The sequence below is a fragment of the Sparus aurata genome, chromosome 24 (assembly GCF_900880675.1).
Source record: "Sparus aurata chromosome 24, fSpaAur1.1, whole genome shotgun sequence".
Lineage (NCBI taxonomy): Eukaryota > Metazoa > Chordata > Actinopteri > Spariformes > Sparidae > Sparus > Sparus aurata.
In genome coordinates this window covers 17,782,659-17,800,046 of record NC_044210.1, presented here as the reverse complement: position 1 = coordinate 17,800,046, position 17,388 = coordinate 17,782,659, and the positions used below count along the sequence as shown (strand labels likewise).

At 43.8% G+C, this 17,388-nt stretch overlaps 1 protein-coding gene across 9 annotated transcripts in view; it reads right to left on the bottom strand.

Moving 5' to 3' along the window:
* Positions 1-1,662: 1,662 nt before the first annotated feature.
* zeb2b (zinc finger E-box binding homeobox 2b) overlaps positions 1,663-17,388 on the bottom strand; it is an 89,843-nt gene continuing 74,117 nt past the window's right edge. For 7 of the 9 annotated variants that reach the window (XM_030409425.1, XM_030409422.1, XM_030409423.1 and 4 more), the window contains 6 exons: positions 15,668-15,856; positions 14,309-14,523; positions 11,149-11,257; positions 8,411-10,422; positions 5,676-5,856; positions 1,663-3,928 (listed from right to left, as the gene is read on the bottom strand). In XM_030409425.1, the coding sequence (XP_030265285.1) occupies positions 3,357-3,928; positions 5,676-5,856; positions 8,411-10,422; positions 11,149-11,257; positions 14,309-14,523; positions 15,668-15,856 (3,278 nt within the window). In that variant the 3' untranslated portion in view covers positions 1,663-3,356. The remainder of the gene's footprint in view (positions 3,929-5,675; positions 5,857-8,410; positions 10,423-11,148; positions 11,258-14,308; positions 14,524-15,667; positions 15,857-17,388) is intronic. The other 2 variants (XM_030409428.1, XM_030409427.1) reach the window with 1 other exon arrangement.

Genomic DNA, 17,388 nt, shown 5'->3' with positions numbered 1-17,388 from the left:
TAGGAAAATCGGAATATGCAAAGCGCGTTCTGATGTTTGGCATCGCTCAACCTTTGGCGCTTTCATCTCGGCCTTTTGATGTTGCTTTTAATCTGCATAACGCAGTGTGAGTGGCTAATGGAGTCGAGCACCGTCTCCTTCAGTGGAGAGGACTCCGCTGCTGGAGTCCACCTGTCAGGGCCCAGCTAAAGTTTCAGCATGAGATCCGGAGGAAGAAAAGTGCTGTTAATAACCGGAGAGATGAGGACATCCTGTGTAGTTCAGGGAGGAGGCAGCACTGGTACTGGTACCGGTACTGGTGGTCCTCTGTGTTTGATTCTTCACTGAGTGTATAAAATGTCAGACTGGTGTGTTTGTATGTCTTGTTTTGTCTGACCAACATTTAAAAACCCAAAGATAATCAGTTAAGAATAATATGAAACTAAGAAACTTAGAAAAGAGGCTGAAACCAGCGAGTGTCGGGTATTTCTGCTTCATAATTGACTTAAACAATCAGTAAAATTGTCGCATATTCAATTTCATTCATTTAATCTATACAAGTATCATAAGAGTCCAAACTGTTGCACCCAAATGTCTCGTTTTGTCTGACCATCACTCCAAAACCCCAAATATAGTCAATTTGAAATGATATAAAGCAAAAGCAGTTTATTTTTCATTTAAATGATGTCATTGATTATTAAAAATTGTTGCAGATTTGTTTTCTTTCATTTAATCAATAAAAATGTAAGAAAGAGTGAAAAGTGTCTAACATAAGAGTCCAAAGTGATGCATTCAGTGTCTTGTTCTGCCTGAAACCTGAAAGATATTCACTCTAACGACTGAGAAAGCTGAGAAAAGATCGATGGAACGAGCTGATTTGTTGCATTTTTGCTTCATAAATCAACTTTTTGCTTCATAAATTAACTGCTATTTGTTGTCAAATCCATGCTATCTCATTCAAATATGCACTTATTTGTGCAAATGTCAGAGGCAGAATGTCAAAGGCAGAAATCTGAACTGAAGTAAACACCAGAATGTGTTTTTTGTTTTGTTGTCTGGAGGAAGAAAACTGGTGCAAAATCTCACAATTGGCCTGTGCATGAAAAATTATGTTTCTCAGGCAACAAATCCCATAAAATTGCTAAAAAATGGGCCCCAGATGTAAAGTCTCATTTCTGAAACAGCTGGTCACTTTAGTTTTAAGCAAAAAAGCACAAAAAAAGGAGGAGAGGCGGCTTCAGCTGGGGACTATTTTCAGCGGTGGATGAACACACATTCTGTGCTGTATTCTGCATTTGTGGCAGGAGGATGATGTAAATATTTCTGTTCTTATATTCCTCTCATACTTGAGAGAGGTCACAACTCATAGGATGAATCCAGGTGTTGAATACATGTTTGGTTTGGACTTTATCATCTAAATGAGACGTAATAAGGCAGCAGGGCCGCGGGTCAACTCCCTCTGATCCATCTGAGCATGTGAATCTAAACTGTATGTCATTAACATAATAATGAGCAGCAGAGACTTTGTACAAACTGGATACGAGGAGAGAAAAGAAAGATTTCCAATTTTCCCTTTTTTTCTCTCTTTGGAGGGAATTTAAAGTGAGTGGATGGCGGCGCTGCCAAGCAGAAACCTCACAGTTTGTGTTCTCTGTGAATAAACATGAAGCGCTGAGGGTTCGGTACTCTGTAATTTGGCTACTTTTTATTCGAGCAGGGTCATTTTCAAGAGAAATTACAAATTAAGAATTCAATAATACTTTTACAAAGACATTTCAGGAAAGATTTCTTCTTCAGTCATGATATCATACATAGTATTTAACAGTCCCTCTTCATTTTTTTTTTTTTTTAGCTTAAAAAAAGAAACAAAGATGAAGAAAGTGGAATTTTTTTTTTTTTTTCAGTCGAAAATACAGTGTTTTCACAATTGTATAAAAGTTCCCAAATTTGGAATTTTCCAGCAACTGGAAAATAAAAAGGAAAAATAAAATAAAATAAGATTAAACTTCGCATTTCACAATGTTTCAAAACACAATAAATGCTCTCTTTACGTAAAATTTGCCCCTATGATCGACACCATGTTCCTTTTTACTAAAATATATCTATATATTGAAGAACTATAGTACTGTACACAACAGTATGAAATAAATAAAATTAGGAAATATAAAATGGGCCACATAAATAATGTTTTTTTGTTTTTTTTTTCAACCTACAAATAAAATGAATGCAATTTGTTGTTTCCAAAAAAAAAAAAAAAAAGAACAAAAGAAACAATGGTTTGGTGTAATACTGACAAAGTTCAGAGAAACAAAAAGAAAACATTGCACAACATAATGTAAACTAAGGAACTTGTTGCCTATACGTCTTAATACTGACACGGATGCTTCAAAGAACAACGGTGAACCATTTCATAATACTGAAGCTGGTGAAAAAAATTAACCTTCCTTTTACACAATACGAGGGTGGCACTTGCAGAAAACACACAGGTTAAAAGGTTTGCATATAAGGCTTCTTTTTTCTTATCAAAAACACCTTACAAAGGCTTCGTCCTTCATTTTTTTCTTTTTTTTTTCCATTCTCCCCCCCCCCCCCCCCCCAATAACCATCTGTCCATAAACTGTATTTTCCCTTAAAACGAAAAGGTCTCTTTAAAACTTCATCAAAAACAAAAAGAAAACAAAGAAAGCTCCTTCATACAGTTCTTCAGTTTAAAATTCCTTCACGTGAAGTTTGATTCAAGAGGCCTAAAATAGTGTGGCTGGAGATGTTTGTGGCCGGGCAACGATGGCGAGAAACTAAAAGACGACACTGTAGGTAGGTAGGTGATAACAAAGGTAATATCGAAGGACTGTAGTGCAGACACTACTGCTCTTTTTCCAACACTGTATAAATATATACATAGGCAATACTTTTTATTATTTTTGTTCATGATTATAGAAGCGGAGTGCAATTTGTACAAGTCACTAGTTGTGCTATAAATACTATGGAACACAGGGGGTTTTATTTGAGGAGGTTAGCACCACACATATTTTTAGGCCTTAGTACTGTACATTTTTTGAAATGTATTCATTTTATTCATTGTTCGGTTTGCATAATGCAGCTTATTTCACAAACCCATGCCTTCCCTTCCCCTCAAAACGCCTCCTCCGGATTGATTTTTGAGTCCATGTCTTGTTTTTTTTGTTTTTTTTCGGCAGACATCTTCCCCCTCGAGGAGTCTGTCAAAGAAAGCTTCCCGGAAGCTTCAGGCACGTGCACGTACAGCTTAAAACACGGTGTTTTAAACCGAGCAGGTAAGAATACTCAACCGAAAGAGAGAGAAACTTAAAACTCTTTAAGATGGGAAGCTTTTGAAACGCCGCCGCCACCGCCGATGATTACATGCCGTCCTCCATCGTGTCCTCGTGATCCGATTTGGTTTCCGTTTTGCCGTCCAGCGAGCTATCGTCCATCGAGTGCTCTCCGTTCTCCTCCTCGTCCCTCAACGTGTCCGGGTCCGTGTCCATGCTCTTGCTCTCCTCCTCCTCCTCCTCGAACTCGTCGTCCCTCCGTCCGATCTTCGCGTACGCTCCGTCCACTTCCTTCCGTCCCTCTCTGATCCCTCCGTTCACGGCGTCGTGCCTCATGATGGCCTCGCGCTCCGCCAGCTCCGGGTAACCCTGAGGAGTCATGCCCTGCAAGTACGCCCGGCTCATGAGCAGCTCCGTGGGCTCCAGGTGGCCCTTCTCGCGGGCCTCCCGCTCAGCCGCCTCCCGCTCCTCGGCCTCCCGCTTGCAGTAGGAGTAGCGGTGGTTCATGTGCTGCGAGTAGGAGCCCGAGTGGGAGAACCGCTTCCCGCACTTGTCGCACTGGTAAGGCTTCTCCCCCGAGTGCAGCCTGGAGTGCTCGATGAGATGGTGTTTGTGTTTGAAGGCTTTCTTGCAGATCTGGCACTGGTGCGGCCTCTTGCCTGCGGAAAACGACAAAACACAAGAACAAGGAGACGTGAGTGGGCTTTGCCTCGCTCGTCCCGCTGCCACAACAAATCACACAAGTCAGAAGAAGAAAGCAAAAAACGTTGAGGGAAAACTCTGATGGATTGGATGGCATGGAGTAAAATGACATCACGGAGCATTAAATCCAACTTTGACATACGACTTAGGGATATTTGTTTATTCAAATTGCGAGCGCGATGAGAAAGTGCGCTCGCATTCACGGGCCTACATTATGGAAATTCCCTCCCGTGGTTAAAGCATGGAGAAACTCAACCACAACTACTTATTTTAGGCCTGCGTGCCACACTCATGAATGCAACATAAATAAACTGCTGCAAAGCAAACAAACAGAGGAGGCGCGACAAAGGAGTAAACAAATCCGAGATTGGGTTTTGGAGGGCGACGGGGGGGGAGAGGAGGCTCCGAGGGGGTTACTCTGCTTATCTCCGAACACAATTCAAGTTCATGGCGACGCCTGGCCCTACATTAGGTTTTGGGCTGGGGCTCCTCCGTCGACCAAAATCTGACGGGACGCTTCGGATGCCAAGGCAGAAATGAGAAACCCAAGCTGGCCGCAAGGGCAGGGTGAGATAGTTTTATGACACGGGGCCATAAACTGTCTGGCTAAATAAATGTCCTCCGACTTGTAATGCGGCCACACGGCTGCTGTTACACTCGCGCTTTATTCCAAAACACTTCTTCTAAGTTACCTGCGTCTTCCTAACGACTTTTTAAACTCCCCTAATTTTCTGCTTTCTTTTTTCTCGCTTGCTGCTGCTCAGCACGTGTGGAAACATGGCTGCCTGCCTCGCACAAATCACATGACTCCCCCCTCCCTCCTCCCCCCCTTTTGACACTCGAGTCCGCCCGCCAAATCCAGGCTTCTTAAAAAGTGCACTTCTGTCCAACATCTGGCCGCTTCCACTGCACTTTACTGCACTTCTGAGCCTCGCGATATTGTTTTAAACACAAGACGCAGCGACGCGGACATGAAAGCGTCGCCGTCCTGAGCGAGACGGAGGGGCGTCGTGGAGATAAGAGTTCAGCGCACTGTTCTGACGGTGCGCCCTCCCTCCCTTTTATGTCCGACCAGATAACATGAAGGCTGCATAAAGCACCGAGCGCTCGGCTACTGATAGCGGATAAAATAAATGATGCAACCTAGTGAAAGAGGATCTCTGTATAATAACTATAATGAAAGACTTGTTATCGGCGCTCTGAAGCTTCTGAGCACTTCTCCGCTGATGTGATCTATCGCCAATAATGGGGCCGATAAAGGCATTAGGGGCCTTTTGCTGGCTTTATATATCTAGGTGAATTGATGTGTGTCTTTTAAAGATAGCAACATGGTTAATATAGGAGGATATGATTGGAAAATAAAGAGCACAATCACTTGAAAAGATAGCCGAAGCCTCCCTTTGCTTGTCTACCTGCATTAATTACAGATATTGTCTCAAAATCTCAAATCAGAACACACAAAGCTTTCAAACTTTTTATCTGCAATTTACTCATTCGCTGGCATCTCAACCCTGTCGATGAAGAAGCAAGTTAGGTGTTGGTTTACATATACAACTTAAGGGTTAAACAGAGAAGAAAGAAAGAGGAAAAAAAGGGGGTAACATAAAATGTATATATTCATACTGATAGGATTTGGAAACACAAACATTTAGAACATAAAAAAAAAGCATGGGGTTTAAAATAAGGGTCTAGAACAGTATATACCTGTGTGTTCATATTTGTGTCTTAGAAGGGAACTGCTCTTCTGGAATGTTTTGTCGCACAAGTCACACGCGTACATACCACTTTCGGTCTTCTTAATCTTCTTCCGCGACAGACAGGAGTCGGGGTCTGTCATGTCGTCCAGCCCTGACATGTAATCTGGTGTACCGTCGAGCAGGTCCCCCTTAAAAAACCAGAAACAAAACAAAAAGAAAAGAGAAAACAAAAGAATAACAATGAATTTGGGGCGTGATATAAAGGGCTGCAGTTTATTTATTGACTGCAAGGAAAAGTTAGCCGGTTAGCTGCAGTTTTAGCTTGAGCTAGCTCGACGTAGAGGCTAATGTTTGTTGTTTACGTCAATTTAAATGTCATTTCTTTATATTTTAAGAACATTTCTTTCTTGATGAGACCAACAGCCAACAGGAGGGCCATTTATAGCCAAGCTAAACAAGAAGCTAGTTGCTAAACATGTTGGGAAGCCTCTTAAAAACTGGCCCAAACACAGGAAGTTTACAACTCTTCAAAATCAAAAGCATTTTAGGAATAAATGCACGACATATGTACTTAATAACAAAGAAATTGCAGTTATTTATCTATTGAAGTATTGTAGTTCCATCTTAAGATATCTTGATATAGCTAATGCTAATATTTCTTTATCGGGAAAGCCAAACAACGAGATATCTGTGTTCATGTGCTAATTGCTAAACATGTAGCCTGTCAAAAACTGTCACAGCCACAATCAGCTCCTAAAAAACGAAAGTATTTCAAGATTAGATTACTGAAAAATGTCGTAATACTACAAGATGTTTCATAATAGTTTGTTGTTGACATCTTATATTTAGCCTACAGTTGAAGAAGTTCTGTTTTCACGCGCTAACCGCTAATAATGTAGCTTAATACTTACAAAGAAAAGTAGTATTTTAGGGATAAATGTCGATAGTTTGCAGATATTGTTTTTATTCAAATAACAGCCACTTAACGTAAAGGTAAATTAAGTTTCTAGCCGCTTCACATCAGCAGATAAAAGCCGTAAAACGATGCCTCACCTCCCAAACAATCACACTATGCTACATACGCTCATGCATTTTTAATTACCAGCACATACCAGCGTTGATTTCTTATAAAATTTTCAGCTGCGGCGTAATATCGCCCATCTATAACTGACACGCTCGCCCATTATGAAAGCCCCGGCCATAATGGTGTATTCAGTGTGGTCTAATTTTGTACAGGAGCGTTAATTCCGCACATTTCTTTTTTGAAAATTCCCTTTTATGATGAAGATTAGTCTTAAACGTGAATTGATGGGGAACAATATTACAACATTAGAGGAGGCGCTGAGCACCGTTCTTGAAATTGCAAACTCATATAATGATTAAAATCAGAAGGTGCACCTTAATGGCCGACCCACGCTTTCTTTAATGAATATGTGTGTGATAATGTGAGGACAGCTCGGCACTGTGTTTTAAGAAGGGACCACTATCACTCTGCAATCAATTTGAACTAAACGCCTGTAGCTGTATTTTTAAAATCTAATTTAATAACTTAGAATAGGAAACATTATTAATACTTTTTTTCATCAAAATGGTTCCCTCTATGTTAAACAGCCTTCAGCATTCAGTGGTAATGAACATGGAGACTGTGCATTATTAATCCACATGTAGAAGCTCATTTTGGCTGTGGCTCTCTCTTTAAAATGCAGCAAAGTTGCGATGGGAAATTTCAGAGAAGTGCACAGCTCCGGGGCTCACCTTTGTCATTTTTACAAAGGCCTTTCACCCATATTTAATAACAAAATATCCGAGTTCAGGCCGGCGCTGGAAGAGGACTGGAGTCAGGAGCAGTAATGTATTCCACCCACAGCTGAGGGTAAAATTTACAGCGGAGAGTGGTAACAATTATGGCTTTACCGAGATGAGATTTTAGGGCCAATATCGTTCCTGTTATTTATTTGAACCTGATGCTGTTTGATTTTTTTTTAATGCCTAAATTGGACCTTTTTGAGAGTAAAAATTAAAGCACTCAAAAACTGAAGATATTCATGGTTACGGTTTAGGCTGGAAGAACCCTCGCAGCAGTTTTTGGACCATTATTGGACAATTATAAAAATCTACAAATGAAACTAGAGGGTTAGAGGCTCATTACGGAGGGAGGCAGAGGCAGGTTCGATTAAAGTTTTTTACAGTCTGACAGCTGTAAAAAATAAAAATAGGGCTGCAACTGATGATTATTTTCATCCTTGGTGAACAAGTAGATCATTCTAGTGCAATAAATGATTGTTTAGTCAATGAAAATGTCAGAAAATGACTTCCAGAGCCCAATTCTACATCTTCAGAGTGCCTATTTGTTTTCCAAAATCCAGAGATATTTCATTTCAAATAGAATAAATCAGAAAAGTAGGAAATGTTCGCATTTGAGAAGCTGGAACAAATAATAAAAGAAATCCTTTTCTCCATTCGTTATTGTCTGATAGCAGTTTATTTATCATTAACTCTGTTAAACCTCTAAATTACGCCCTTGACTCCATGACACCACTACGCCTCACTCTTTTCCGCCCCGGGGTCGTGTCACAGCTGTTTATCTCCATCGCCCTTTGTCAGTTCAGTCTACCTCAGGTGAGCGTTTCTCTCTCCTGAGCCGAATGTCGTTTTTTAATTAGTACAGAAATGAGTTCAGATCATTTTAGGAGAATCTGAGTGAGCCTGGGGCTTTGACAAAACCACAGGTGGCTTATTTACCTGGAAACCTGGTTTCCGCTGGTACTTTCTCCTCTGCTGCATCTCGGCAAAGGTAGCTGCCCCTGCTGCGTAAGTGTAGGCCATGTGCGGTAGGAAGCCCATTTGATCCATGCCCGGGTAGGGCCTAAGACCTGGTATGCTGGCCTGCATCGGGGGCATGAATGTGGCAGGTGGGAAAGCGCTCTGAGGTGGAAGGGATGTGTACAGGGGTTTGGCAGCAAACGGGTTAATGCCGAAGATGGGGCTAGTGCTTTTTTCAAGGTTCCCGTTGTTGGTAGAGCCTGAGAATTCCTTCTTGAGATAGGCCAAGTTCAAAGGCTCTTCGAAGTGCTCTCGAGGAGAGGGTATGCTGTTATGGTCGATGGTAATGCTGTTGACTTTAGGTCTGCTTTTGACAGTCAGTGCATGCTTGGGTTCCTTCATTAGTCTCGGCAGAGAGAGGTCCAGCGGCTCGGCCTGCAGGTCTTCTGAAGTCAAGCTGTTTGGAGTGTAGGAGCTGCTGTGGGAGTTTTTGGAAGATGTAGAGGACAGATTTAGCGGGGAGGGGGTGTTGCTGCGGGAGTGGTCCAACTTTTCACCTGTGGGTTTGGCGCTGCCGCTGTACTGGTGGTTTTTCAAATGTCTGAGCGAGTTGTCACAGTTGTTCACGTTGTTATGGAGCTCTGCTATGGAGGGGGACGTGATGCGGTCAGTAGGTTTGATTAGAGACACAGGTGACCTAGCTGCCATAGAGTCTTTGTGTGGAGTGTGGTGGTTATTTGTTCCGAGAACCATATCCGAGTTGTGCCTGTGCTCTAGTGGTGGGGTTCTAGTAGTGCCGTACTGGTACATCTTCCGCTGCTCGAACCACTCCTTGACGAATTCCTGAGGAAGGCCGACCGCTATGGAAATCTTGAGCAGCTCCTCCGAGTTGGGCTCCATGTTCATGGCGAAATACGCCTTCAGCACAGACATGTGGTCCCTGTAAGGGTTGATGGGCCCAGTGAGTCCCTTGTCAGACAACATGGAGGGGGATAAGTGGGTGTTCTTCTCCATGAACATCCCTGGTTTGTTGGGCATCAGATTCTCGCTGGGCTGCAGCACGGCTTTGATCTCCTCGTTCATTTTACACAGGTAGCGTTCGTGCTGATGCAAAGGTATTGGCCCGGTGAAGGTTTCTTTGCAATATTGGCAAGCATAAGGTGTAAACATGTGATTTTCCTGCACCTTCTCATCCACACCTCCATCAAGCATGTGGTTGGATTTCTCTCGTTTGATATTGCTAATCTGTCTCTTTGAGTCATTTGTCAAGCTCTGGAGGCAGGCTTTGGCTTCGTTCACTTTTTCTAATGTGTAGTCGATGATGCTTTTGGTGGCGCCGTTGTGATTGACAAGTGGAAGACCGATCTGACCCCCCGACTGCGCCAGCACCTGCTTCTGCTCTTCAACCTGGGACCCCAGCTCCTTCATGTAGGCCTTGAGCTTGGACAGCTCCTCCGGCTTGCAGTCCATTTTCTGCCTGCACACAGTGTTGTCCACGATCTGGAGGACCTTCTGCACCTCGCTCAGGTTGTTCCCCAGCGGCCCTGGGTAGCACAAGAGCTGCTGCTCCAGCCCACTCATCGCAAGATGCTGCAAGGGGCTCTGGCCTGTCGAGTTGTGGTGGACCCCCAATGGGCTGTTCCCACCCATGCCCCCATTCATGAACGACGGAGGAGCACCAAATCCGTGAGACGCCATCATCAGCTTGTAGTCGTTGAAGTCGAGCGGCTCGGTTTTGATGTTCAAGTGGTTGTTGTGGTCGTTGAGGCCGAGCGGCTTGCCGTTCTCCAGCTTCTGCCGCAGCTGGGTGATGGCAGTGTTGGTGGGCGAGGAGGAGGCGGAGGTCGGGGAGGAGCCCGTCTTCATGTTGCTGCGCATCCTGCCGTTGACGGCGATCAGTCCGATGCACTTCTTGCTGCTTATGTGGGAGCTGTAGGAGCCGGAGTGGGAGAAGCGCTTCTTGCAGTTGGGGCACTCATAGGGTTTTTCCCCTGAAATGGAAAAATACACAACGTTAGATGGAATATCATTTATTTTGTTATTACAGAGGATACTAAACGTCAATCAAATTGCATTTTTAATTTAAAAACTGTTAGGGTTAAGTGCATACCACAGAAAGGCCAATTAAAGTGCTTTACATCAAGGAAAGGAAGGTAAAGTTGAACAAAAAAAAAATAAAAATATCCAAGAAATGCAGAAGAGTAACAGCAAGGTAATGGATTGAAGTAATAGTTTGGTAGAGTGTTACAAAAACATAAATCAAACAAAAGTAAAACATCTCCAGAAAGTTCCTAAAGGGCTTGTTGTTGCATGTCTTTACGTAAATGATTGGTGTGGTGTTTTGTCTTCAAACAATATAATTCAAATTTATTTCTCTAAGTTTGTCTTTTAACATCTTGACAAGAGGAGCTGATAAAAATTAGCCTTTCGAGCACCTCTGCCTCGTTTAGCTTCTCTGTTGATCAATGGATATCATCCCTGACAAATAAACTAATAAATTAAACAAAATTTCCTGAAATGCTTCACACACGTACACATTTCTAGGCAAATATTGTACTTGGCAAGCGGACCGATTCTCTACACAGCAGAGTTCAGTGTCCATCAACAGCAGGGAGGGTCCAAAATAAACCGAAAGGAATTTCTGCAGATTCATGCTGTTCTTAAATCACGGTTATGAATATTCAAAGAGCGGGGCCAGCGTTCCTCCCGCTACTCACCGCTATGAATCCGGAGGTGTTCCTTCAGATGGTGCTTGTATTTGAAGGCCTTGCCACACTCGGTGCATTTGAACTTGCGGTTGCCGGCCGCTTGGTTGAGCAGTTGGTGCTGCGAGAGAGGGAGAGAGAAAGAGGGAGATTCACGTTGAAACAAATGCACAAACATCGTGGGGGTGAGAGTTCAGTAAATAATCACAATTGGACGGCGCGACAACAAGCAGCAAGCCAAGCGGCTCCCGTCGCCAACGAAGCATCTTGGCTTTCTACTCCCACCGCCGTTGAACGACTACAAGCAGCGGCGGCGATAACAGAGAGAATCACATACCTTTTAATTTCCTGGCTCCTCAGCCAAAGGAGGCATGCCTTTAGAATTTGGCAGCCCAGAAAATAGAATAAATGAAAAGAGTCTTTTTTAGAGCGTTTCCCCTTCATTAGAAGCACCGATTTGATCTACTTTTCATTAATTTGGGCCTAATCAGTCTGAAAGGTATTCAGAATCATCTGTGAGCTCTTTCACCCCGCATACCTGCATTCATTTGAATCCCACTTTGTACTTTGTCTGAACAGTTTCAAATGTCTTAAAGTAATTAGGTCCTTTTTCTGAAACCTTGAACGTCTCTTTAATAATCTTAGGATACAGAACAGAGCGTATAGGCCCAGCCTTGATTCGCTGTTCAAAGGTAAACATCAGTTGCAATCCATCAAATTTGCAATTCAAACAAGGCCTGTTCTCTGAAAAGAAGGAAATCAAAATATAATACCCAGCGACAACAACAACACGGGGTGTGTAAACCTGGCTCGTCACTCGCGCAACAATTAATTCCAAGTGGGAGTTGAGGACGTTAAACGGTTGGTAAATAAAAAAAAAAAAAAAAAAAAAGGGACACATTTTCTCCGAGCTCGCTGGGGGGAGAAAACACAGCGACTCCCTCCTCCCAGTTCAGCCTTGACAAATGCTGGGGTGTGTGCTGACTCTACCCACATTCCTGGGGAGACAGATGGTGGCGCGCAGGACACTGGGAGGACTGGGAGGAATTGTTCAAACAGCCCCAACCTTCAAAGATCAAGCAGGGAGAGTCGGGGGCCCCGCCAAGCGCCGGAGAGGGACCCCACCGCTCGTATGTTGCTGAGTTGCATAAACAAACAGCAACAGCTGCTTCAGTGCCTCCGCCCCCCCGCCTCCGCCACCACCATCCCCTTACTTCCCCCTTGAGGACCCCTGCCCGGTAAAGTTTAGTCTCGCCACCACTGCTAATAAGGCACAATCGCTCGGCGCTCTTAATTGTGAATGGCACCGGCAAAACGCTCCATCTCTCCTCCATGGCTCGTTCTCGATGTGAACGGCACCACTGCTGTTTGTGGGCGGGGACCCGACTGGATGTTTGCATATGTATAACCTCTAATTAGTCATATTTCGGCTAATTGGTTAAGAGGAGGAGGAGTATTAAGGCTTGTAAACATACGAGACAGAACAGCAGAGCACATGTTTACCTATCAGGACATTATTCTTTATGTTAATCTGATTGCTCCTGAGTCCTCCTGAGTTAGTTGTTAATTGCCAGATTCACAGGAATACATGCTCATTTTGATTTCTCGTCTGAGAGGGAGTGAGGTATTTTTTTTTTTTTTTAAACGCTTGCGGTTTAATCTTGAATAAACAGAAAAAGGCAGAGGAGGCAAAGAAAAGAGCGCCACCTACAGAATATCCGCACACGCACAAAAAAAGAAAGAAAAAAAATCTAAAGAGTAAGACATCACCTCGATCTGATCCAGAGGATTACCACTTAAACAATTCAGCTAATTTACAAATCAAGATAGGCGGCTTTGTGGAAGGAGCCCGAGCGGCGCCTGAATAAGGAGTCTTTGGCCATTGACTCGACTCTGGAGGGGAGCAGCAGCAGCATTGTAATATGAGGATTGGGACAGCGGCTCACTCGGCCGGCCCATCTGCTCACGTTTACACCCAGCTGGTAGATCAGGTGAAAGTGCTGGCTGCTGACATCTGATCAAATCAGCCACAGTCTGAGCCTGTCATTCTCGCTTCAGAGAGCACAACACAACACCCACGACCTGGGAACTGAACACCGGCGAGCATCAGGGTACATGATATCATCGAGTTTTTTTGTTTTTTTTCTATTTTTTATACAATGTGGCTCGAGTGGAGGAAGTTCACGAGGAAAAAGAAGTGACACAAATTAAATCCCTCCTTTTTTAAAGCTAGTTCTGAATTGAAAATGAAAAAAAAACAGCCCATTTTGATCACTTTTTGACCTTTTATCCAATTAATTCGTACATTTCTAAAAAACGACTGTGCACTTTTTGTGCTTTAGGGCTTCTTAGCAGTGTATCTAAATCAGAAAAGCACACCGATTATATTTAAGAGATGAACTTGTGGTCTTTTAAGAAAAAAAAAAACAAATTCCTCACTCATAATCATCCTCTCGAAGCACAAATACGGACTACCATCTACTTTCAAATTTACTGCTCTAATTTTAGTTCGCTGAGAAGTTATAATTATCCCCCCCGATGTGCGAAAACTCTGAAAGCGTGCAATTCTTATTTTTTTATTTTTTCGCCACAATCTATCTCGCCGCCACATCTTCAACTTAACGCTGACAAGCGAGTTAAACACCCGTGACTGCTGGATGTGTTTTCACCTCACAGGACTTTAAGGTGATTCATGCTAACTGCCAGCGGATTCACATTATATCTCAGACATATAGCGTATAAATCGCTCGAGAAAATTCAAGTATACACAGATGTTTATGCAGTGCATGAAATTAGAAGCGGGGGGAGGGTTTGATGGAGTACTGCGGGCTCGGGCAGAAGAACATTAAAGGCCAAGGAGTGAAGTGAAGTTAAGGAGCTGATAAAAATTTCCAAATTGGAAATTCACACAATCATTCGATCGTGAACACGCGACTGGAAAATCATATCAGGGAGGGCCATCAAAAAACCATTTAGGGCCTCAATTAAAGTTATTACCATTAAAGGATCTGCATCTTCAAAATGCCATGAAAAATTAATAATGATTGCCAATCAGAAAAAATGATCTCTCCTCTCGGAGGGATCAGAGCACATTAGAAAACCAGATAGGGGGGACAGGAAAGAGAGAGCAGAGAAGAAGAAGAAGAAGAAGAAGTGTTTAAATCCCTCTAACCTGATCCCTCGCAGGCTTGTGTGTGGCCATATGCCGCTCAAGCTGAGTGCGGTAAGCAAACGTGTAGTTGCACAGGGGGCAGGCGAAGTTCTCCTCGTTCTTCTCATGGCGGTACTTGATGTGCTCCTTCAGCGATGTCAAACGCTTGTAGCCCCGGTCGCAGTAGGGGCAGGTCAACAGTTGGGCGAAGGCATCTGGCGTTCCAGGTGGCAGGTCTGCACGGGAGACAGCGGGGGGGTGGGGGAGGGGTGGGGGAAGGCGGAGGAAGGGGAAGGGAAAGCGGGCCAAAAGGTCAGCGAATCAATGGCAGCTAACGGGCGGGCTGCCCAGGAGTGGTATGGGAGTTATCTCTGCAATCTGCTCCACATGAGAGCCACAGTGTCAGGCTGGCATCCGCTGCACTACGACCTCCTCCCGACTCCTCACACACACACACACACACACACACTTGTGCTGCTTCACACACACACCCAAAAAATCATAACTCACCGACACACACATAATAATTCCCCATACCTCCCTAATTGCTCTAAACACTTTTTAATGCCGTTCCCGCTGACACGTTCATCACGTCTGCAGCGTGAATCATGAGCTCATTCCAATTCAACCCCCCCCCCCCCCCACCACCACCACCACCATTTTTTTTTTTTTTTCACCCTCCGGGGAGCTTCAGAGGTGCGCTATCTGATTTCAAGCCCCTGCCCAGCTGTTGCTTAAGACTGTAGGTAAACACCAAGGCATCCGGTGAATCTGTGGGACCAACAGCTGCCCGGTCGTGTCAGCGAGAAGAGCTGCTGCTCTGTCCAGACTCCTGTTCTTTATTTCTTTTCTTTTTTTTTTAAACCTTTGCTGGCGCGAGGGAGGCATGACTGTGACTGAAACACTCAGGAGGAGGCCACACTTGTGCAAAACCATAATCCGTTTGGCGCTCGTTTTATTGTTGTAACATTGTGGATATTGCCGTCAAAAAGTTATTTAATCTGATTGTGTAAACTTTGAACTGGATTTGTATTTATTGTTTTGATATTGTTGACTCAACATATATTGTTTGAGTCAGTTTGCTGAATTTTCTGACTGTCTATCTCTACTATTGGTACACTACACTTCCACTTGGCGACAGAGCTCTAAATTGTTGCATTAACACTGTTTAAAGCTAGCTAAAGCTAACAGTTGGAAAAAATGTGTCATTGAATTAAAATAAAGTTGTTAATGTTTCTAATTTCCTGACTAAGATGAGGAAATGTCTGATGAAATCATACGGCAACATAACATTTGTTACCTCAATGCTAATGTGCTAGCGCAATGCTAACCCCACTGTGTTTGCTGACCCCTCCCATCAACCCCTGACAGGATTCCTACCGTTCTCCTCTGGTCCGGTGGCCTCCGGCGTGCCCAGGCGGGACAGCTCCTCCGGGGCCTCCGGGTAGATGATGGCGGTGTCGCCCCGCTGCAGGTACTCGGCGATGCTCACCACGTGACTGTCGCCATCGTCCAGCTTCCGCTTGGAGAAGAAGTCCTCGAACTCTGAAGTGCAATCCACGCTCTTAACTGAAGGGGAGGAAGAGAGAGAGAGAGAGAGAGGAGAGAGACGATGAAGGAGGAGACCAACGGAGAAAGAGCGGGAGGAATAAATTGGATTCATTTCTTCCCCAGAGAAATGTCTTACAGGAGGATATTGGGAACATCTTGGTGGAAATGTGATGAGGACAGCCACCCTAAAACATTACAGCCGTGCTTTGGGGAGAATACATCTAAATTACTGGGTTTGCTTGTCACGCCATGCCGGCTAAAATAAGAATTGTAACCTAATCCGGCCAAAAGTCAGAGATAAACGCGCTACCATGAGCTGCTGAGGAACGACGTGTAAAACAACTTCACTGACTGAATTTACTCCCGACGTGAAATCAGATTTCAAGTTCAGGCCCGCGATATAAAAAAAGTAGAGAAACACACTCGTATATACATTCATAGATACGCAAGCCCGGCTTAATCAGCAACAGAGCCACGTTTCTTTGTATCGACTTTCACATATAAGGTCAATCAAGAGACTGTGGCTTTTGTTGATTCTGTGTTGAACAGATTACCGAGGCCAAACCACAAACCAGTGCAAAAAAGAAAAAAAAAAGAGACAGAGAGAGAGAGAGAGAGGGAGAGAGGGAGAGACATGCTTTGCCATAGCTGAGCAGAATGTATCTTAAGCCAGCCAAAGTGCTGAGGCCACACAATGCGTTTTCTCAAATTATTTCCCAGTCCCTTCTCTTCAGGGAAACTCTTAAGCTGCAGTGTGGAGATAGCTGCCTCCAAAAACAAACCGGAGCTAAAAAGAAATCAGCAGCCTTCATTAGTCAAGGGGATGGCCGACTTTCAAAACACACACACACACATTCACACACTGTTTACAACCTGAGGAAATTCTGGAGGCTGTTTGGCTACGTCGAAACCCCCCCAGAAAAAAATAAATAAAAGCGAGTGACGTTTCATCAGACTTCATCCCCTGTTAATTAGGCTTTTAGTCTGCGAGCCAAGGTGAGGTTTAAAGAGCGATTTGTTCGGCCGTGATGGCTTTGCGGTCCAATTTGCGAAAGGTCAAGGTAGCGGATATTTGGTTGTCAAAAAATGGCACCCAAATGTCATCGGTGCCAATGGATCACTTTTGAGTACCGCGATAGCATAATATACAGCATTCTCATTAGACGGTTCTTTTGAAGACGGCTAAGCTAATTGTGAGGGACTGAGTGTTGTGATAATGGTGGTTTTTTTAAGCCGTTACTTAAGATCGACTGATGATTGACCAGGGTGCGGCTTGGTGCAATCAGTTTCCTGGACCGCAACCTAAAAAACCTTCGGAGTAATGTTTATTTTATGTTTTACTTTCAATCAACCCGACCTACAAATCTTCTGCATAAAAAAAAAAAAAGAGTGCTTATTCTTCAAGGATGAAAAATAGAAACGTAAAATGTTCCTTTAAAGGAGAAACAAACGACTTTCCTTCCAGCGGAGGAGGAAATCACCTGGATCAAAGTGTGCTTTGGCACCGGGACGTGATCAAACTGCTCATGTCTTTAAATGAAATCACATGT